A 22,072-nucleotide genomic window follows, 5' to 3' on the forward strand; every position below is an offset into this window, starting at 1 on the left:
AACTTACTGAAATAACATACACCTTTCTTGAAATCTGACAGTTGAACAAGCTTTCCTGTATGTATGTATGTATTATCTATGCATATTCCCCAACACATTTGAACAAGTAACTGACAGGTGTTCCATCACAAGCATAAATGCAAGAGTCTAGAAATCACTGGGCAACTATGGACCCGAGTATCAGCCTTCTGTTTCATGAAAAAGTGATTAATTTAAATAAGTTTATTATAAAATATTTTAGTATTTTAATTGAAGTATAATTATTTTACATTTGGAGAGAAAGAGAGTGTTCAATTTCCTAATTAAAAATCTACCTTTTTCATTTATCAGTTGTTAGTTCTGAAATGGACTGGAAACATCATTTCTAATTATTTTGAGAATATCTAATATTCTGCAGCTTAAGATTTGATTTTACTTTTATGCAGGTGCTCACTCAGTATCTCACTATTTTAATTCTAACAGCAAAAGATTTACATTTAATCTGTATTTCATTTTTCTTCCCAATTAAGTGTTCTAGTGAATGAACTTGAAGGGAAATAATGATTCTGTTTTTTTTTGTTGTTGTTGTTGTTGTTTTGTTTGCTTGTTTGTTTTTCCAAAATTATCCTTAAAAACACCAAAATCTAAATACTTTCTGAAATGCTTTGGATAATGAAAGGAAGGAATAATGCGAGGGAAAGGGCTTTGTGGAAAGATTTGCAGTATAAACATTCAGGAAAGGGAATGAGCTCTAAGACTGAGTGATGGAGTTGATAGCAGTAGCTTAAGGCAGAGTTAGAGAAAGCCACTGGGAGTCTGGAGGACCTTACAGAAAGTCAGAGCAGGACGACCGAGGGTATAGACCAGTCAGCTCTTGGAAGTTTTGGACAAAAATCAAGTATGTTAAGTTCAAGAAAGACACCACACTCTAAAGTCATTCCATGACAACAACTCTGCTTTGTAAGAGCTTCTCAAGACAGTAAGGTCTTGCAAGTATTCCAAGGATATTTCAGCACAAAACCACTTCTACAGTCTAAACTGGTCTGTTGCTGGTTGGCACTGTACATGAAAATTGTGAAGTCTGCCTACCACGTTTTACACCATCTTTCCAGAATCTGTCTGTATTAAAGGCTATTTAATGTTGAAGCCTTCTAAGAGATTTATATCACAACGTTGAAAACAGAGGTCCACATAACAAAGGTGTAATCTTTAAACTTCTGTAGATTTGCTGAGACTTTTTATTATTATTATTATTATTTTTTAATCAAGGTGTTACTATAAGCACTACAAAATAAACACTGTAAAAAAAATAATTTTCCCAGCAGGTAGTAGACCTGGGTGCTACTCATTACACTGAAGAGAAGAATCTACTGGGAAGCAAGGGACTTTTGGTTTGGTTTGGTTTGGTTTGCTATCTGTTTTGGTTTTGTTTGCTTTAATGACCACAGAGATTATTTCTGAATTGATAGGAACTGGAACATAAAGCTTTTTGAATGCAATGGGCTAGAAGCTGATTTGTCAAGACTTCATTACCAGTTAGTTAAGCCAGGACAGAGTGACTTCCACAAATACTTACATGATTTATGATTCAGGAATGATCACTTTACAAACATCTTAGGAAAGACTGGAAGAAGTGGCAATATTTAGAGAATTCATATTAAATTTCATATGAAAACTTTCAGAAGCAAACAAAACTAAACAAAAGTGCTTCACTACCGCCATATTTAGATGAGAAAGAATACTTTCCCGCTTAAAAGAACCTCTTCCTATAAATACAGGACGTGCTGAGAAATGAAAGCACGTACACTTCGTTAACTGAGTTCAGCCCATTTTTATTTATGTCACTAGTAAACAATGACATGTAGGCAGCTTTGACTGTTTCATGTCTATAAATCAGCACAGAATATTTCAGTGTAGAATATAAATCTCCTGGTTCTCTTGTGAGCAAGCTTGCAAATCTTGAAAATTTATGAGAGTTTCCATGTATTTTCCAGCTGCTGTATGTATACCACTGAAAACAAGATCTGAGTTTAAGCCAACAGAAAGACTTGTCTTGACCCCCACAGGCTTTGGGTGGTTCTCTTATAGAACATGGGTCTGTATTCAGAGGAATTGGGACCCGCTAATGGGAGGGTAAATGTGTCACCCAGCCCTGAACAGCCCACACCAAGGTCTTTATGGTTCTGTTAGACTAACTACAAAAGGACAGTCTTATATTCTTCATATGGTTTGATTTGAAAACTCCAGTAATATAATTCAGTTCAGTTCTTCTCTGATAATGAAATAGTCATGTATGAGATGGGACTCATAACACCCCTCCACGTTGGCAGAACTGACCTCACTCAGTTGACAAATGTTTGCCACCAGTACCAAAAAATAGCAAGTGTTCTGACACTAGTGAGTATGTTGAAAAAAATCCACTTCTACTGAATGCTACACGGCTGCCAGCAGACAAAACGTGAAGTATTTTGGGGAAATTATACAAGTGGGATGATGCTGAAAGCTGTGTGGCTTTTATGGACTTCATAATGTGATCTGCCTAAGTGGATGTGATGGGGATCCACATCCAACATTCAGTTTTAATTCTACACGCATCTCTGTATTTTCTTAATTCTGCTGTAAACTCACTATGAACTATCCCTACTTTTATGCTAGGGACCCTCCTTTATTTTTTTCCCCATTACTAGACATGTCCCTCAACTTCCTTCTTTCTTTGAATTTATTAGTCTGTTTTTATTATCAACTCTACAGTGCCTATCAGTGCCTCACAAGACTTCTCTTTCCCACCTGACTTGTAGCCCTTGGCATAACCCCTCCATTTCAGTCTGACATGTCTTTCTCAATACCCAGCTATCAGACTGCATTTAGTATGAACTGGATAAAACTCCTGATATTTTCCTGAGGCCTTGTTTCATCTCACTTATTCTAGTAGTTGATACTAACATAATATTCATATTGCTGGACCTATAGTCCATTTTACCCCCCTGAGTCCTTGCATCTAAACAGTTATTACCCAAATATGATTTTCAATGATCTGATCTTGTCTTATAGACAGCACATCTGGAACTCCCAATTAGAGTCCTGTCATATAATGCTTTGTTACCCCTTACTTTTAATTTGCTTCGTCCATACTTGTAACAATATGATGCAAACACTATTTTTCTTTCTCAAGCCTCCATTTAAATCAGAGCCTAGTACTTGGAGAGAGCTAATCCCAGAAGGCAGATTGATGTTGACACTTGGTGTTTTGTTCTGCTCTCCAGCAACTCTGAAGAAAGGTGAGTATCTACCAAAATTTCCCGTAGAGCTAAACAGTAATGGATCACAAGGCAATTTACTGCTCTTGGTTGTATTCTTGGGGGTAGCTGAACCATGGCCTCACCAGCTTCCTATTCCTTTCTGGGCAAGTTGCTCCTGTACTTGGATGATCTCTCTAGCCCTAGTCTGGTCTGGTCTCATGCCTGTTGCAGCACCTACCAGGGTAGTTTTTAGAAGTTTAGACGAGCAAGAAACACAAAGCCACCTATGAGAGAAGCAATTCAGATCTAAGACAGATGGATTTAATTTAAACTGGGACTGAACAATTGGGTTATATTTGAACAGACCCCAATTCTTCACACAGACTGGCTAATTTTTTTGGAATTGCAGCCTTGCAGGGGAATGCTCTATGAAATAGTCCTGAAAGATTTAATAGCTCACTACTTGCATGTCCCTGTCCCAAGAGAGTGGGAGAGATTTCACAAGTATAAACTCCATGGCAATGTAGGAGGGCATGTGTCATTATACTACCAGCAGTCCTGGACAGAGATTAACCAGAGATAGGCAATAGAAAGAAGCAGGCCTGTGTAAAGTGAGTACAATGCTGATCATATATTACATTACTCTGAAATTGAAAAATTACTACTGAAGGTATAACTTGTGGAAGGCTCAATTACCATATGTAATTCCTTTATGGAAATGTAGTCTGTTTGCACACTGCTGGAAACTACAGAACATCTAGTTCATTGTTTCACAGATCTCAATGCACTGCCATGAATGAGCTAAATTAATTTCTCCAAGAGCAAGATGCAGCCTTTAAAAGCACCTCCAGACATTATCCTAATTCGTAGTGCCAAGCAAGCACTTACTGATAACAGCCAAGTTACTTTGCACATAAAGGAAACAACTCAATTTTAAAGCATAATTGATGAAATAACAAGAAAGTGCTTCTAGTATGTTGATTTTAATAAAAACTTCTCTGGATTTACCCATGTGAAACTCAGACTGAATCAGATCTTCTTATCCAGAGACAAGCAAAATTGATGTAATTTATACTATTATTGTTTGTATTTTTATTTTTATTGCCCTTAAATCTAGACTAGAAACGTCTTTGAAAATTGTTTCTGGTTTTAGTTTGTCTCGTTCCTATTAGTATGTTTGGATTAGAAATGTAATCAAGTAAGTAGACAACAGATAAATTATTTTTAATGCATTTCACCAAAGTAATTAGTTTAAATAAAACATACTTTATTTTAGGTATGTACAATTGGAATTAATCATGTTACATAGGAAGCTGTGAGAATTCTACAGCACATTCACCGCATGTGCTGAATTTAAGAACAAATATAACAACTCTTATAGCTGCAAAAAGGAGTTTTGAGGTATTCCATACTTATACAGCAGGTAAATTCCATCACCTGGAAACTTGTGTGCTGTCTCTCTATAATATCTGGTGTGCTGTCTCTCCATAATACATTCAATAGCCAGGATGTTGTTAAAGATACACAGTTGGTTTGAAAGCACCCTCACAAGCTTGCTGATGATACTAAGCTGTGTGGTGAGTTGCATACCTCATAAGGGAGAGCCATTTATGGGCTCTGGACAGGCTGGAAGTGTGGGCGAGCAAGAACTGTATGACGTTTAACAGAGACAAGCGCAAGGCCCTGCACCTGGGACACCACCACCAAAGTGCCCAGTACAGATCTATGAGGTCTGTGTGGCTGGGGAGCAGCCTTGCCAAAAGGGACCCGGGGTCCTGGCGGACAACCAGCTGAACAAGAGCCGGCGGTGGGACGCTGCAGCAATGAAGGCAAATTCAATCCTGCGCTGCATCTGTAGGGGATGCTGCAAATGGAGACCATCCCAGTCTGCTCAGCACTTGTCAGGCCGCACTTGGAGCACTGTGTCCAGTTCTGGTCCCCATAATTCAATAAGGCCAACTGGAGAGGGTTCAAAGGAGGGCCATGAAGATGATCAAAGGGCTGGAGAGCCTGCCCCATGATGTGAGACTGAAGGAGGTAGGTCTTTTCACCCTGGGGAAGAGAAGGCTCTGGGGAACCTCTTCGCAGTGTTCCAGTACTTAAAGGGTGGCTACAAAGAAGAAAGAAGCCCCTTGCTTCACAGTGAGCCACATAGAGAAGACAAGGGGCAGCAGGAATAATTGGATAGGGTGCTGGATAATCTCAGCTAGACTCCCTTTTCCCACAAAAGGCTGGGCTTGATAATCTCTTGAGGCCCCTTCCAAACCGGGTTGTTCTATGATTTTATGAAGATTCTATAATTTAATGAGTAGTTTCTGTTGAGGTAAACTAAGTGATGCCATTTTGTCACTTGCGATTATTAAACTATATGTTGCAGCATTAGGCTTAGCGTAGCCATAGCAATCACAGATGAGGGGCATTGCTATGAGGGAGCTCCAGACCAAAGAGCTTTGTAATATTCCTTAGTAACTTTACATCTAGCTTCTTGTAAAATCCAGTAAATCTTTTTTTAAAATGCAATGCATCTTTACTGAGTTTCAGAATGTATCTAAGGTAGCACAAAATATTTTCAAAGGCAGTGATTTGTTGTCTTAAGGAAAAGGTCTTAACAATCGCAACATTCATAGTATGTCTATAAATAGAAACATGTATATTTTTGTTCACTTCCTTCTGACAGGGCCCATCTAGAATAACAGTTGCTCATGCACTCCCAGAGCTCCCTTGTGTGTAATTCTGCTGCCTTTCCTGTCCTGCTAATGTGTGATAGTGTGGAGGGGATCAGAGAAACTGTCGTCCAATTTCCTCTTCAGATAAAGATATCAGATCTGATAGCTGTATAACTTGAAAAAATGTTATTAAATGTTAAAACAAACAAACAAACAAACAACAATAACAACAACAACAAAAAATCTCAAAGCACATTCAGATTTTTCAAAACTACTTCACTTTGGATAACTCACTGTCTGGATTATTTTTCTTAGGTATCTGTGAGACTCTGAAAGTCTGTCCCACCAAACTGCAGCTTATACTGGAAAACCTGGACACAGTGTTTGAAAACCTACCTACTGCCTGCATAACACCTTGTGTTCTTGACAGGCTGTGACTGAGTTCCATATTGTCCATATTGTTGTTTGTGTATTTGCTGTTTTGCTGTGAGGAATAGAGGACATGCAGCTTATTCTTGTGAATTTTAATTTTGCCTGCTCTATAGCACTTGAGGTACTTGCAGAAATATGAGGTAAGAAAGAAGCCTTTTACACTTTAAACAAATCCCACATTGATCTCATATCTAAAGATACAGAGAGCCATGGTAAAAGATTTCAGTCCTCTTCCAACTCTTTTGTGACACAGTTATTCAAGCTATATGGAGCCAATTAGATACTGTGCATGGCAAATGTTCTCTAGCCCATAGAGCTGTGCTGCTCAAAGAAGTCTGTATTAATGGCTTTTGCAGAACTTGGAACATGCTATGGGAATGTTATCCTAGTCAATGAGGGATTCAAGACTTCTTCAGGAATTATTAATGGAAATAGTTGTCCAGAGATTTCCCAAAAGATTTGAAGACTTTTCCCCTCCTCTAATAAAAGAGTTGTTGAAAAACTGCAGACTTTGCAGTGTTCAGACTCAGGGAAATACTCAGCAGATGCTGTTTCTGTCCCAAAGTGAGAAGTACGTGGCTTTTTTTGGCAGCCCCCTGCCTGTGTTGGTGGAGTTCACACAGACTTTCTGAAAGGATGCTCCGAGGTGGAGTGGGCTCCACAGGAAGTGTGCGTCACAGGGGATGACGCACACCAGCCCTGTGAGAGAGCTGAACTTGCCCTGCTGTTCAACGCTTCCTGACAGCGAACACAGGCAGCACTGCTGTGCTGGCTCCCTGAAGAAACACTCGTTTGTTCTTTGGGAAGAAATGAACTGTTCACATTGTTGGTCAAAATTAAAACAGCGCTTCTGCTGAAAGAGTGAAAATGCACCAGCCAGCTGGTATACCCTGAGCACCCTTTCCATACCTCCCCTTAGCTCAGCCAGATCTCGGCACTGCAGCCATTCGAGTGCAAAGCCTTTGGAAGGTATTGATTACAAATGGTTAGCAGAGGAGCTGTTCAGGGAAAGGAGACAGACAGTCTCAGTGGGAGGGAAGGAAAGGCACAGAGGGGGCCCCTGCCCTTAGAACCGGTCAGTCCAGACGGCTTAGTTCTGCCACGCTCTTCCCAGAAGCTTTTTAGCTGGTTCCTCACAGTTGTGACACCAATCTGAATGATTTCTGCTTGCCATCAGATACCCAGAAACCTTCCATATTTCCAGCAATCATGAGTGAGCATTTCTGTCAGATGTTGTACTATGTGATAGGCACATACCCACAAGGTTTCTGCATCATGTGGGATAGACACTTCCAGCAATAGACCCGTGGACAGTCCCTATCATCAGTGTCCTAAATAAATGCCTGGTTTCTCATATCACAGCATGGCCACCTTTGGCCATTTTGGCAGCTCATTCTATTCTGACAATTACTTTAAACATTCTTTAAGTACATTTTAAGGTGAGAGTGTGGAACCACTAAAATATATAGTCCATATTCTGCAGCAATGGATGCCTTGTTGTCTGTTGGCGGGGGACCTTCAGATCTAAGAGCACAGATTTCTTCCTATACTGTGCTCTAAAAAATCTCACAGTGTAGAAAATGCTCTAATATTTTTCTTGTCTATGAGACATATCTACACAGCAACACAACTTTTGTTTCACAATGTACATCAAAATAACTCCAGTGAAGTTGAATAGTATAAACATGATCAAGACTGAGATGATTTAAGGCTGAGAGAGCTGAGGCTGTTCAGCTTAAAGAGAAGGCTCTGGGGTGATCTTATTGCAGCTTTTCAACACTTAAAGGGGGCTTATAAAAGAGATGGAGAGCAACTTTTTGCTCAGCTGGATAATGACAAGACAAGGGGGAATGGTTTTAAACTGAAAGAGAGGAGATTTAGATTAGAGCTTAGGAGGAAATTTTCCACTCAGAGGGTGGTGAGGCACTGGCACAGGTTGTCCAGAGAGGTTGTGGATGCTCCATCCCTGGAGGTGTTTAAGACCAATTTGGACAAGGCCCATGGCAACCTGATTTAGTGGGAGGTGTCCCTGTCTATGGCAGGGGGGTTGGAACTGAACGGCCTTTAAGGTCCCTTCCAACCTGAGCCATTCTGATTCCATGATTCTATAAAGACTTTCCCCTTTCACGTCATTTTCTTTCATATTTATATGTCAGCTTTATGGACCTCTTTGGCTGGTGGCCAAAATAAAGCTCTTACCACTTGCTCATATGGACATGGCATCCAGTTTGTTTGTTAGTTTGTTTTTCCCACAATTATATTCAAACTTTTTTATTGTTCTTGCATTCTTGCATCATCAGTGTGAAGGAACAGAAAGATACATTATAAAATTTACCTTCCTTGAAATGATCTAGCACTGCTTCTGAAGAGTATCATGCTCTCATTTAGCCTAATGGAGACTACTTGTCAATTTAATCAGCAGAGAAGAAATCAAAGCCTTGTGTTACAACCTGGAAGCCAATGGCTAACCATAATGTATACAGCCTCCCAACAGTTCATGCATGTATAAGAACATACACACAGAGGGAGTAAATTCTTGTGATGATGTTTCCAGACATCATAGCTCATGTTTAAAACCTTCATGCACAAAGGCTGCTTTTGAAAATTTGGCTCAAACTTTCTTTAAAGGAAACAAACAAACAAACAAAAAACAGTAGAACAAACAAACAAACAACAAAAACTGGATGATCTTGGATTGGGAAAAAAAAAATAATTAAAGTGGCAACACTCGTGACATTTCCCAGCATTGTGGAATTACTGGTGACAGCAGTTCTGCAATGTCCACCTGAGTGTAGGAAAAAATGATGCTTTTATTTCTTATCTTGAAATAGGATTTCCTGCTTTAACTTTTTTTTTTTTTTAGTATTTGTTAATTGTCTTTTTATTTGCATTATGTTATGTAAAAAATAAACTTTTTAAAGGCATTTCATGAGATACAGGGTTAGAGCAAATTTCTACTGAAGGAAGAAGACAAAATGAACAATTTACGAATTCTAGCCTTTTTCGTCTAAAGCTGCACTAGCCACTGAGACTGTACAAGTGTATACTATAATTCTCAGTTTAAGTAGAGAGGATGAGTTCAGAACTGTATCATTTACCAAGAGGAAAATGGCCAACCATATAGTGCAATCTGGTATACATTGTTTCCAAAGCTGCTTACAAATCATACATTTCCAAATGGTTATGTGCTGTCTGCTAGTGGCTCATGTGGTCTGGATTAAAACAAAATTGCCTGCATCTGCATTTTATCAGATCTTTTTGATCTTCTAACATGAAGGTCCAGCAACAAAAAAAATAAAAAAAAAAGGGGGGGGGGAGTTCTGAACTTTTCAGACTGTTATGGAAGAAATAGAGATTGTATATGTAAATACAGTGTGATGTTTTGATTTATTGACATGATTTTTCCAGGCCCAGTTTCCGTTACAGTTAAAGACAATAAGAATAAATATTCTTTCATCTCAACACATAAAACTTAACTGTAATATAGAACAGTCTCCAAAAACTCTGGAAATAGAGCAAGTTCTAGCTTTCCCTCCAACTTGTTAGTAATGCTTCTCATTGATTCAAAAGCCATACAGAGTTTCACTGTACCATTAAAAAGATTCTTTTCTTTTTTCTTTCTTTTTTTTCTTTTTCTTTTTTTTTATTTTTTTAACATTACTTTCTGCTTTCTTTCACAACAGAGAAACAGTTTGAATTTGCTGAAACCTTTCTGCAGCCCTTGAATTGTGGAGCAATTACCCTGACAGGTAAAAACTTCAATTTTGTCTGTGACATTTTCTGCTTACAGCAGACTTGTAACTTGCTGACAACTCAGTGGAATTATTCTCAAATCTTACTGCTTTAAAGTACTGTTATTGTGTGAGATTACATAAATTAGATTGTAATCAGCTTGAATCTTGCATTTTATGGCCATTGCAGAAAACTGTCAATGGCAGTAATAAGAGTAAGCTATTTTTTTGACTTGGAAAGATCTGGACTGGAATTGTCTATGGCCTTCTAGCCCTGGCACAAATCATTCATATATGCTGTATTGACTGTGGTTCTGGGGCAGTATTGGGGAGGAGGTATGTCCCACCAGGCTGTGCCCTCCCAAGAGCTAGGCATGCTGGTCTTAGTGGCTGTTGATGCCCAGGGAGGCAGTGCTCCATGTTGTCCTGTGTGTGGGTGAGGGAGCATAGCGCCAGCCACCATGCAACCTCCTGTTGAGGTGTTGTTCTCAATGCCTCTGCTGCATTTTTAGGTCATGTTCCCACAGATCATAGTTTTCCTAAGCTTCTGACATGCAGCTCTGAAAAAAAACCAAAAAAAAACCAAAAAAAAAAAAACCAGCAAGTGACATATCTCTATACAGTGTAATGAAAAGAAACATGTTTTTGTGTTGTTGCAGTTGTTTGCGTAGGAACAAGCACGGTGACAGCACAGCAAGCCTGTGAAACAAGCCCAGCACAGGACTCAGGGTGTTCTGCCAAAGGTCATAGCCCGAGCGTTCAGAAATGTCAAGTAGGACATGGCAGTCCCTTGATTCCGTAAGCCTCATTTTCATCTCACTTCGCCTGTTTCTTCAGACAGTTTATTAGCTGTGATCCTGCACTGATGGATGGCTTATGACTTAGGGAGGGCAGAGCCAGAAAGAAGAACTTCTCACTCACCTTGCATCATGATCAGAGAAGCTGGCTGCACAACACCATGCTGGACCCACGGTAAAATGCTTCCCCCTGGTTCCTTGTTCATGCTCCAATGGACCAGCAGTAGCACTGTGCAGCTATACATAGCAGTCTGGAATTCACTTCCCAGGCAACCCCTCACACCTTTTCTTTTATACTTTCTCACACGGAGCAGGAATTTCTTTTATGTCCTTATCCTTTTACCAAGACACTATTCAACTGAAACATCTGGCACACTGTGCCTTGTATACCCTGGGGAACTTTGTAGTATCTCCTTTTAATGATTTTTTTTTTTTTTTAGCAGAAACCCTGGCTAATTAGAAATGAGTTGTTGCTACATCTTAAAGTACTTATTAGCAACTATTGCTTCATTAATATTATTAGTGCTGTTGAATGTGATATCATGATATTATCCTTGCTTCTGCTCATGTGCCAGTTTTATTAAAGAGTTTATTTGCTTTACTGTTATTACTTCCTGTACTAGGAAACCAAACATGGTCTAAAGATGTTAACAATGCATTTAAAGTCACCCATATGTAGCTTGAGGGAATAATTTTTAAAAGTCCATTAAAAGGGTAAGGGTAGTTTCATACATATTTTTGTTATTTCCCTAGAAGGAAGCAGCTTGATTGCCTGGCTTTATCTACAGCATACACCAATATTTGTTTACACTGGCTGTTTGCCTAAACAGCTCAATTTCCTATATTTCCGACACAAGAATAATCCTAATGATACTCTATAGTGTGCCCCACCGCAGCTTAAGGAACATCTCAATTACTGAGCTCAGCTGGAGGAATTCCAACAAAAATCAATCCGCTCCAAAACGCTCCGGCACGCTCACGCAGCGGCGGTCACGCAGGAAATCCCCTCGCACACGGATCCCACAGCAAGCAGGGGCAGTCCTGCAGCTGGAGCGCAGTGGGGGGGAAGCGCCATTTTGTGCCTCCCCACCTGCGGCCGCCATTGCCCCCACACTGCAGGCCGGGATGACCATGGCAGCCGTGCCTACCGCTGAGCGACCACCGGAACATTTATCAGTGCTGTGGGCCTTGCTGTCTGAAGGGAAGGGTGTCTTTAACACATGAATCATTTTCTCTCTGACAGCAGAAAAGGGCTTTCTACTGAAGGGAGAAGGCCTTGAGTTCAACTACAGGAAAGAAAAAAAGATGAAGGCATGCCCTTGTGGCACAGCAGCACTTACAGGAAAAATGACTTCCCAATGTAATGGTCTGACTGGGACATGGGTATTTAATCTGTTAACTAATATCCCCACACACACCTACCAGCACCCCTCCGTAGCAGAAAGCCTCCTTTTCTCCCTGCGCAGAAGCAGCTCCATGCTTGGTCCACACCCTTCTCAGGGGTCCCGCTGCCTGATGAAGTGAGGCCTGAGCAAGATGTACAGAAAGGCTACCCGGGGATGTCCAGTTTGCTACTTGAACTGCGGAGGTAGGTGTCACCTGTGCAGCTGGGCTTGGACCCAGACTTCCCAGGGAGCGCAACCAGGGGGCTGTCTTTCTCTGTGCCGTTTGTCCTGCCCTTTGCAGGGGGTTTCTGCAAGGTGGCCATGGCGAGGGGTCACTGTGAACTGCACCTGGTCTCTCTGCTGGTCACACTTAGCAGAGGGGAACAAGGAGCAGGACACAGGCTTTGCTAGTCCCCCATATCAGAGCTGGTATTGGCATGGAAAAGGCATTAGGACAAAAGGATCAATGTTCAGCTCCATCTGGCACCTCATGAGGAAATAACTGTGGTAGATATGACCCAGGGATTCTCACAGCAGCACAACTGCAGCAGTGGAAAGTTTCTTTTTTGGCGGGTTGCTCTGAGGCTCACAACTGTAGGTGACAAGGTCTGTGCATTCATACCAGGACATTTGGCTGGTGTTGCTGGCTCTTCCAAGAACACCACGTTATGCCTTGTATGTGCTGCTGAGGTTTATTTTCATGAGGATGTGCTGATCAGATACGAAGGGGAGAACATTGCTCATAAATGAAAGGCAGCCTGCAGCCAAAATCCTAATGAGCCACAGCTGGCTGCTGGTCTGAAGGGTTGGTATGTGTACTAATTACATCATGATGAAGCATCCTCACTGACTTGTCACCACACCGCTTTCAGTACAGAGAGTGCAACTAGCCAAGTCTATATATAGGAAAAAATGAGTCTGTTAACAAACTAATTCATCACAATAAAGTCAATTGCAAAAATACAAATGGTTGTCGCAAGCTGCAGTTGTCTCCCCCATGAGCTATGGCAGTGACACACAAAACAAGGTCCCCAATGGTCCTGTTTCTGCCAGCTGTGGTTAAGTGCCACTTTGCTAACCAAACCTATCTTCCATCCTACCACAGCTTGTCACCTCCAAAGAGCTGGTCTTGCTGCTCCTTTTCTTCTTTTCTCAAACTCATGAAGGGCCTGAAATGCTTAATCTGTTAAAGGCTAAGAAAATGTAATGCAGAAATTCTGACCCTACAAAACTGATAAATGGTGCCAGTTATAATGGAGCACCACCTTCTTCCTAGAAGAATATCTGCCTAGTAAATATCTGCTAGTAAATATCTGGTTTTAGTTATGCCTAGTTAATGTATGTTAAAATTTACAAGGGTTTAAATGTTTCTCTTGCACTTACACAGGACTAGGGAAGTGACTGTCCTCCTGTACTCAGCACTGGTGAGGACACAGCTTGAATACTGTATTCAGTTTTGGGCCCTTCACTACAAGAAGGACATCGAGGTGCTTGAGCATGTCCAAAGAATGGCAATGAAGCTGGTGAAGGGTCTAGAGATAAGTTGGAATGTGGTTTTTTAGACTGGAGAAAAAGATGCTCAGGGGAGCATCTTTATTGCTCTCTACAGCTACCTTAAAATAGACTGTAGCGAGGTGGAGATTGGTCTTGTCTCCCAAGCAACAAGCAATAGGACAAGATGAAACGGCCTCAAGTTGCACCAGGGGAGGTTTACGTTGGATACTAGGAAACATTTCTTCACAGAAAGGGTTGTGAGGCAATGGAACAGGCTGCCCAGGGGAGTGGTTGAGTCACCATCCCTGGAAGTATTCAGAAGATATGTAGATGTGGTGCTTAGGGACATGATTTAGAGGTAGTCGTGGCAATGCTAGGTTAATGGTTGGACTTGATGATCTTAGAGGTTTTTTCCAACATAAATGATTCCATGATTCTACATCAAAAACTATCTATGATCACCTTCTGCTTATCTGAATTTTCTACCCATCTCCTAGATCTCATCACTGGTATAAAGTATGGTCATCTTCCAAGAGCTGGCATGTGTTTGTGCGTCTCTGTGACAGGGGCCTTGGAGAAAGCATGATCAAGAAGAGCCTGTGTGTGTGTGATCTGCAGGGAATGAAGATGGACAGGACAGAAGTAAGGCAACTGTGGCAACAGACACAATAGGCTAGCCTCTATATACACCCAGACAGCGTATGTTAACCTCTCCTACAGCCAGAATAATTTAAAAGCAGAAGTTCTCTATATGCCTACTATAAAAAATGGCATTATTTCTCCTTTTCTTCCTGCAGGGAAATAGGGGGGGGTACAAGACAAAAGAAAATCTTGTGGACTAATATTTCAGAATCTCCACAAGTTCAGGCAGATATAGTTACATCTATTAACCAATTGCATCCATTAAAACTGTTACACTAATTACAGCAGTACTTTCAAGACTTTTGGCAATGATAATGGGTAGGAATTTAAGAACATGAAGCGAGGTTTTAATATAATTTTCCAGGACCTCTGGTCCTATAAGTGGGCCTGTAATGCTTATTTTTCATATCCTGACTACAGAAAAGTTGGAAGGGGATTAAATAAATAAATAAATAAATAAAAGTAAGGTTAGAGAACGAGAACAAAGAAGAGCAAGGCTAATGGAGGTAGCAAACAGCAGTTACAAACTGAAGGACTAGAAACAGATAAAATTAAATGAATGAAGCAATTACACAGTACAGAGAAAAGTGCTGAGAGAAAAGCTACTGCTGCAAGAGTGGGGTGGAAGGCTGATTAGAAATTAGAAACAGAGGAGAAGATAAAGTAAGAAGGATAAAAAAGAATGAATGTTGGGAAAGAAGACATGTTGGGAAAGCAAATATGAAGAAAAAGACCTCATTTATATGATATACCGAATGGACAACAAATATTTAACAGCAAAGTATTCTGCTATTTCATTAGGTCAGAAATGTACATGTAAGTGTGAAAATTAATTTACAACCACAAACAAAGGGTTTCCTGACAATTTGAATTTTTGAATTTGACATTTCACTGTCTACTTTTACCACCTTAAATTTAATAATAATAATAATAATAACATTTTTTCTTGGTTCTTTTTGAAGCTCTTTTTTTTTTTTTTTTTTTAATAAAGTTGCACCTACACATGTAAAGCTGTAATTGAATGTGGTTTTAAAGGTGTGGTATTACAGTTTGACCTCTCTATTAGATCTCTAAAACATTTTCCATAAGTCTACCATCAGCAGAAATGTTACTTTTTAAGACTGGAAACAGGAGTCAAGCAATGGAAAGGTTTATTTTTCAAAAGTTTTTAAGACAAAAGTTCCTGGTACATCTCTCTGCCCTGAAGGGCAACTCCATGTTTACTCAGTAGGACAGTAACTGCTCTGGTTCCCATTTGAAATGTTTAAACTGTTCTTAAAAGCAATTTCTATTTACTTATGTGAAACAGTTGATCACAGTTGAATCTGGTGAGGGTTTTGTCATTGCCCTCTGTGGATTTGGCCCTTGGAGTGGATACAAAGAACAAGGTGAGATGAACTCCCTTTAGACACGAGCTGAACCACGCAGCCAAGCTCCAACAATTTCCAAGAAAAAAAAAAAAAAGTGTTTACAGGTTTATCAGAAAAAGAAGGCAATTTGCTACTTCCTCAGTTCTTTCACCATATTTCTAAAGATCTTCCTCTCAAATACTGTTAATAGGCTTCAGTAACCTGTGCCTTTCCTGCTGTTCCAGAAATGTCACAGTAATTTGTTGGGCTGTCTCTCTGAACGTTCTGGCAGAAGGCGGGATTGGAGAGGTAGACAATAGCTATGAGAAGCCAAAGGTTAGACCAGAAAGCCTTAGCTGGCTCTATCAAGTAGAAGCAGAAGAGAAATGCAGCAGTCCAGCATTAATTCTGCACTGCTGAGTACCACAGATGAGAATCCCTCTGAGCTCAGAGCTATGGTACTGTGGTACTTGACACAGTGTTTTCTAAATGTATTTTATAATGCAGCAAAATGTAATCTGTTTAGTTTGGAAATGTAACTATACTGACTAATCTTCCAAGGAAATGTAATGATTTTTCTATCTTTGGAAACTTGTTTTCTGCTCCATTAAAGAGAGACATTTTTAAAGTTCTGCATGGTGTGTCTTGGGTTCTCTCTTGCTCTTTATTTATTTTTATTTTTTTTAAATACCTGTGCTGTGCCTCTTCAGAGTCTCTTTGTGTGCAAAGGAGTAATAGCAAATAATCTTACCAGACAAAGGATGTAGAGGTTTAGACAAGATCTCTTTGGGAGCTTAACTTATTGTCAGCAGCAGAAGCAACACAAACTGCAAAACCTCTTTTGTCAAAGAGAGGTTATCTGAAGGTCAACGGGTTTAGAGAAGAGCATGTCTCTCTCTTCTTCGTCTGCTTTCACATTCTGCTCTGACAAGTAGTGTGATAGATAGACGTTGGCTTCTTCAAGTAACACATCTATGATGAGGCACCTAGAGAAATCAGTGACACTTTATTTATTAATAAATCTGTAATTCAAGGAAAGCCACATGCAGCTTTAGCTGCTCTGGGCTAGAAAGTGGCATGAAGAAAAATTAACATTTTGGTATGATGGAATGCATGAACCAAGTCAGATTCTCCGAGTGTACCACACATCGTAATGTGATCAGCTCATATTTCTGATAGAAATGATTCACTGAGCTTATTGCTCATAATGACATGAAAAAATAATTGGGAAATACTGTAAATTTCCAACTGATAAACCAGGATACTTAACTTAAAAAATGAAGATGACCAAATGCTTGGCTAATTATAAATCTTCCTGTCTGCACTTCTGAGAAATGATTTTGACTTTTAGTCCAGTCATATGGTATGATGATTACAATTTGAAACTACTATTAAGGTAAACTGATGCCAGCAGTATTTTCCTTAGCTTAGCCTTACTGTGCTTAGGACTATGAAATTTCAAAATAAGTAACTTAATCTTGCAATCTCATGCTTTTGAGAACACTCCAGATACTTACAGAATCTGATTAACTGACAATGGCTGGATTTCTGGGAGGCATATAAAATCAGAATTTCCCACAATAATCAGCAGTCATATTGCTTTCTGCTGCGTGGTTCTCGCATTCACATTCCCACCATTCCTGTGGATAGACTTAGGTACTTGCAGAGTGACCTACTCAATTTGAAGATAGGAGAACTATGTCTTTAAGGAGACCGAACTACCGAAATCCCGAAGTACGCACAGCGTACTTAGCAGTGCTTGCTTGATATGTGTTCTTGAGCAGGAACTCGAAATGGTGAGCAGCCCCTGAAAGCCATGAGGTGATCAAATAACCCCTCAGAGGTGACTGCGGGCAAGCGCTTGTGGGTAAAAGCCTCACTACAAAAACATGTGACTATTTTCTCATCTCTCCCCAAAGGCACTGTGGGTGGAGGGGCGGGAAGACCTGGCATTGGTGCTCCTTGCTCTGTGCTCTCCCCATAGCAGGCGGTGGGAACTGCAGAGGCAGATGAGCATGTGGAGCTGATGGGTGGTTCGGCAGCTGATCTGTCTCACAGACTTACAACGCAAGAAAAAGTCTAGGGGACAGTTTGCTCCCACGGAAAGACTACGTGAACTGTGCTGAAGATCAATGCAAGTTTCACCTCAAAAAAGTTCTCAGTAAGGTTGGTTTTGCTTTAGCACATTCAACTCCTTCCTGTTCTTCACATGGACATCTGACAGCAGCCTGACTCTGTTTTCATGACACAGGTCACAGTACATGTCATACTGAGTCAAGTATAGCACATAGTACAAAAAATGGTCTTTCAGTTACTCTTCAAGAAGGTTATGTTTGTTGTGTGAGTTTCTCAGCTCTCATAGGAAATTACTGTTTTGTTTTGTTTTGTTTTGTTTTACAAGCACATCTGCTTAGCATCTGGATTTCTAAATAAATTAAAATTAAATAAAACACAGGATTAACCCATGAGAGACTGTAAATCTGTGGGTCCATAGGAATGTAATTTTGAATGCTTCATCTGTTCTGCTCTACAACAAAGGCTTTCCGTACAGCTTTTCATATATGATCTGGAAGCACAGGAATGCATAACCAAGATCAGCATGAGCTGTAGCTTTGTGCCTCTCTGTTGACTGTACTTGAGAACTGTTAGGTTTATGCAGACATTTACCTCCACCAGCTGAAGGGAATCAAAATGATCAGTGAGGAGGGATACCATAAGGAAAGGAAAGTGTCAAATTACAGTTTTGTTTGGTGATAGATATACTGGTGATGAAACCACCCGGACCCTAGGCAAGAGTCTGCAGACAGGGCTAACACTGCAGCTTGGATCACAATGCTTATGTGTTGGGACGGTGGCCATACAAACCTGAGAACACTCTTGTCCATGCCTCCAGGTGCCAAGGTGGATGCTCCCTGACCACCTGTGGGGCTGAGCACCACCCAGCCCCAGGCCTGTCTCCCACACAGGTGCACAGCACACCCCAACCCCTCCTGGGCCTCTGGGCTCCCTGGCAGACAGCTGGTACATATACAGTGATTTTTAATCAAATGCATGGACCATAAAAACATTAAGCTACCTACTACATGACCTGTTCTTAAATATGAACTTTGTTTTATTTCTTGATGCAACAGTAATGTCTTTTCCATGTGGGTTTCTTTACCACTTCTACATTAGCCAAAGTTGCTGGTGAGCATATCAGGCTTCAGACACTAGCTGGTAAAAACCAAGGCAGCTTCACTTATACTGTGGTGCTGTTATGACAAGAAAAAATAATGGAAAGTTTGGGCCAAGGAATGAAGAAATAGCTGACAATGCACTAAAATGTAAGTACTTTTCAAAGCAGCACAGTTTAAACTTATTTTCTATGTGTTGCCAAGGGTCCGTGTTAACTCTTATCTTCCCAACAAAATGTGAAGAATATTTGATTCACCACTTTCTCCAGGTTTCCAGTTCTCACAGGGAATAACTACCACTGGTGGCTAAAGCCACCTTTCACACATGGCTAGGATTCAAGCACATGGCATGCTTCAGTTACTTTTGATGCCAGCTCTGTTTTAAAACTTAATGACAACTCTAACATCAGCTGAATGGAGTAAAATAGCTGATGTGTTAGAGCAGACGGGTAAAATCTCTCCCTTCCAAATGCAGCAACAGATTGAGCAAAGTTCTTGCTGAGGAGTGTCAGTGAAGATGAGGTTTCACATGCTCCTCTATCAAGTTTAATTTTGGATGACTAGCATCTCCATTGTAAAACAATGCATCTTAAAAAAGAACTGCAAAATCTCAGCTTATGTGCAGATTTGGAAAAACCCCAATGGGCATGTTACTCAATCCTCATGTCCAAGATCTGAATACAAGACAAAACGTTTTGAGGGTGAACAATTTCCCATTACTTTGCTCATTTATGTATGTGCACACATAGAATGAAGAAAGATTGAACTAATTTTTAAATTTTATTGCAGCCCTCTTAAAAGCACAGCTATGCTGTAATAACATTATGTTTTTATTATTCATGAAACATTCTGTTTTCCAAGCAGGAAATTCTGACACAAGAGCTCCTATTTTGATTTCTCTGTGTATTACTGCTACATGTGTACACACTGGTTCTAATTTTTATCTCAGAGGCTGTGGTGACATTCCACAAACAAAACAAAGGACACATGCTTACCCATTTGCTTCACACTCTCATTTATAAAGTCCCCAAAACTCTGGAGGAGTCTCTCAGGACCTACCAGAAACGAGAAACATTCTGTTTTTCCAGATGGTCATGTAAAGGTTATTCCTTATTCTTGGTTAATGCTCTGCAGAGTCAACCACAAGAAGAGATGTCTCCAAGTTTCTAATCTTCTGTTAAACCCCAATGATTCTTTCCTGTATGGATAAGGCTACATACCACATGGGGATACAGCCCCTTCCACTCGCTGTGCATTCTGGGAACACACATCTGAACGGGCCCTAAGTTGGGGTTTTGGGCCAAGATCAGCCTCTGAGATGACGCTTGAGCCTGTGCCAGTGACTGCTGGACACCCTCTTGCCCACTACACGTACAGCTTGCCTGCTGTACTCTAGAGAAACATTCAGCCACCTTCACTATCCATCAGCATCCCTCTTTCATCCAGTTTTCCTTTTTCTTTCCTTTCTCCATGTCACTTAGATCTGGCTTCGACAGGGTATTTCCCTGAAGTCACCCAAGCTCTTTGCCCTCTGACTGTTGAAGAAACTGCTATAAATGGCAGCCCAGCACTCACACAGGCTCGCTTTGCTTAAAAGGAGACATATGAGAAAGTATCGCTGAAGATGTTCTCACTGCTACCAGGAGACATCAGGACGAACTCTTCAAGATCATTGTCTAGCCTGGGTGAATCTGTCACCTTTAACTTTTTATATATACACATCTATTAAAAGACATTTGTCTTTGGAAAGATGTCCAGATCTCTGTCCAACAGCTGGCACTTTGCAGCAGCTTCCACCAGCTAAATCATTTTTAAATATTCCCATGCAGGACTGCTGCTTTGTTTGAACTCTTCAGCTGATTCAGCATTAGTGCTTCGGAGAGGCTGATTAATGGTTTGCTTATTTTACAGACTAACAATCCACAAGCCAATTGCCAACTAATATTTCACTGATGAGCACAGGCTTGTTTCTGTGTTACAGTAGCTTGCTGAGAAATTAAACTTCTACATTCCCAGACTATTTAAGTTTTGATAACAACTGCATGAAATGAAGTGCTTATTATTGTCTTTAAACCTAGTACATAGCCTGTTTATTGACCACAGTTCATGAAGTTAACTGAAAAATCGCCTGGAATTTCATTTTAGGATGAAATTAATTTCTTCATGAAATTAACAAGAAATGAAGTTCTTTCACTTAAGGATGAAAGAAATGCAGGGTAAAATAGAAGCAAAAGAAAAGAAAATGAAAGAAAAAAAGTGATACATTGACTGATTGGTAAAAGCTGTTTTTGCAGTTGGCATAGCAAAATGTTAGTTTCCTAAGTAAATAATTTTATTCACTTCTTCTATTTCAGTTGTATTAAGTAGATCTTTTTCTGTTTTCCAGATTTTTGAAATATGTTGCCTAGTGATGAATCCTTTGGCGTACAAGTGCTGACTGACCTGGATGACAGAAGACAGATTTAAAGTTCATTCTAAAGAAAGAGATAAACAGAATGTAAAAATAGAGAAGATTTGTTTTTTTCTTTCTCATCCCTTGCAGTGCTGAGAATAAGAGGTGTGTGCTTATGACAACAGCAGAGAGACCATTTCAGACAAAAGCACACTTTGCTAAAATAATGTGCTTTAATTCAATCAAAAACTTTTTTCTGAAGACTTTTTATCACCTCTTATTTCCTACAAATAATGTTTCAGAAGTCACCATACCTACATGTCACAATAGGAAAAAAACATCACTCACAATTCTCCCTTTTTGCTTAATAAATGCATTAGATATCTTTGTGTGTTCAGATATCTTTTTGTGTTCTCTTTTTGCATGTTCACTTCATTTGATATTGTAAAATTATGTACTAGTCCAAGTGTTTTCAGGGTTTGCAATAAATGTTTGACTTCCCTTCCCTTCCCTTCCCTTCCCTTCCCTTCCCTTCCCTTCCCTTCCCTTCCCTTCCCTTCCCTTCCCTTCCCTTCCCTTCCCTTCCCTTCCCTTCCCTTCCCTTCCCTTCCCTTCCCTTCCCTTCCCTTCCCTTCCCTTCCCTTCCCTTCCCTTCCCTTCCCTTCCCTTCCCTTCCCTTCCCTTCCCTTCCCTTCCCTTCCCTTCCCTTCCCTTCCCTTCCCTTCCCTCCCCTCCCCTCCCCTCCCCTCCCCTCCCCTCCCCTCCCCTCCCCTCCCCTCCCCTCCCCTCCCCT

At 40.4% G+C, this 22,072-nt stretch overlaps 1 protein-coding gene across 1 annotated transcript in view; it reads left to right on the forward strand.

Annotated features, from left to right (window-relative positions):
• LOC310889508 (uncharacterized protein) overlaps window positions 1–15,840 on the forward strand; it is a 44,091-nt gene extending 28,251 nt beyond the window's left edge. The window contains exons 2-6 of the mRNA XM_083817069.1: window positions 3,152–3,257; window positions 10,000–10,065; window positions 10,707–10,845; window positions 12,311–12,432; window positions 14,290–15,840. Coding sequence (XP_083673195.1) covers window positions 3,209–3,257; window positions 10,000–10,065; window positions 10,707–10,845; window positions 12,311–12,368 — 312 coding nt within the window. The 5' untranslated portion in view covers window positions 3,152–3,208 and the 3' untranslated portion in view covers window positions 12,369–12,432; window positions 14,290–15,840. The remainder of the gene's footprint in view (window positions 1–3,151; window positions 3,258–9,999; window positions 10,066–10,706; window positions 10,846–12,310; window positions 12,433–14,289) is intronic.
• The last annotated feature ends 6,232 nt before the right edge of the window (window positions 15,841–22,072 follow it).

This window comes from Anser anser (genome assembly GCF_964211835.1).
Source record: "Anser anser genome assembly, chromosome: Z".
NCBI classification, from domain to species: domain Eukaryota; kingdom Metazoa; phylum Chordata; class Aves; order Anseriformes; family Anatidae; genus Anser; species Anser anser.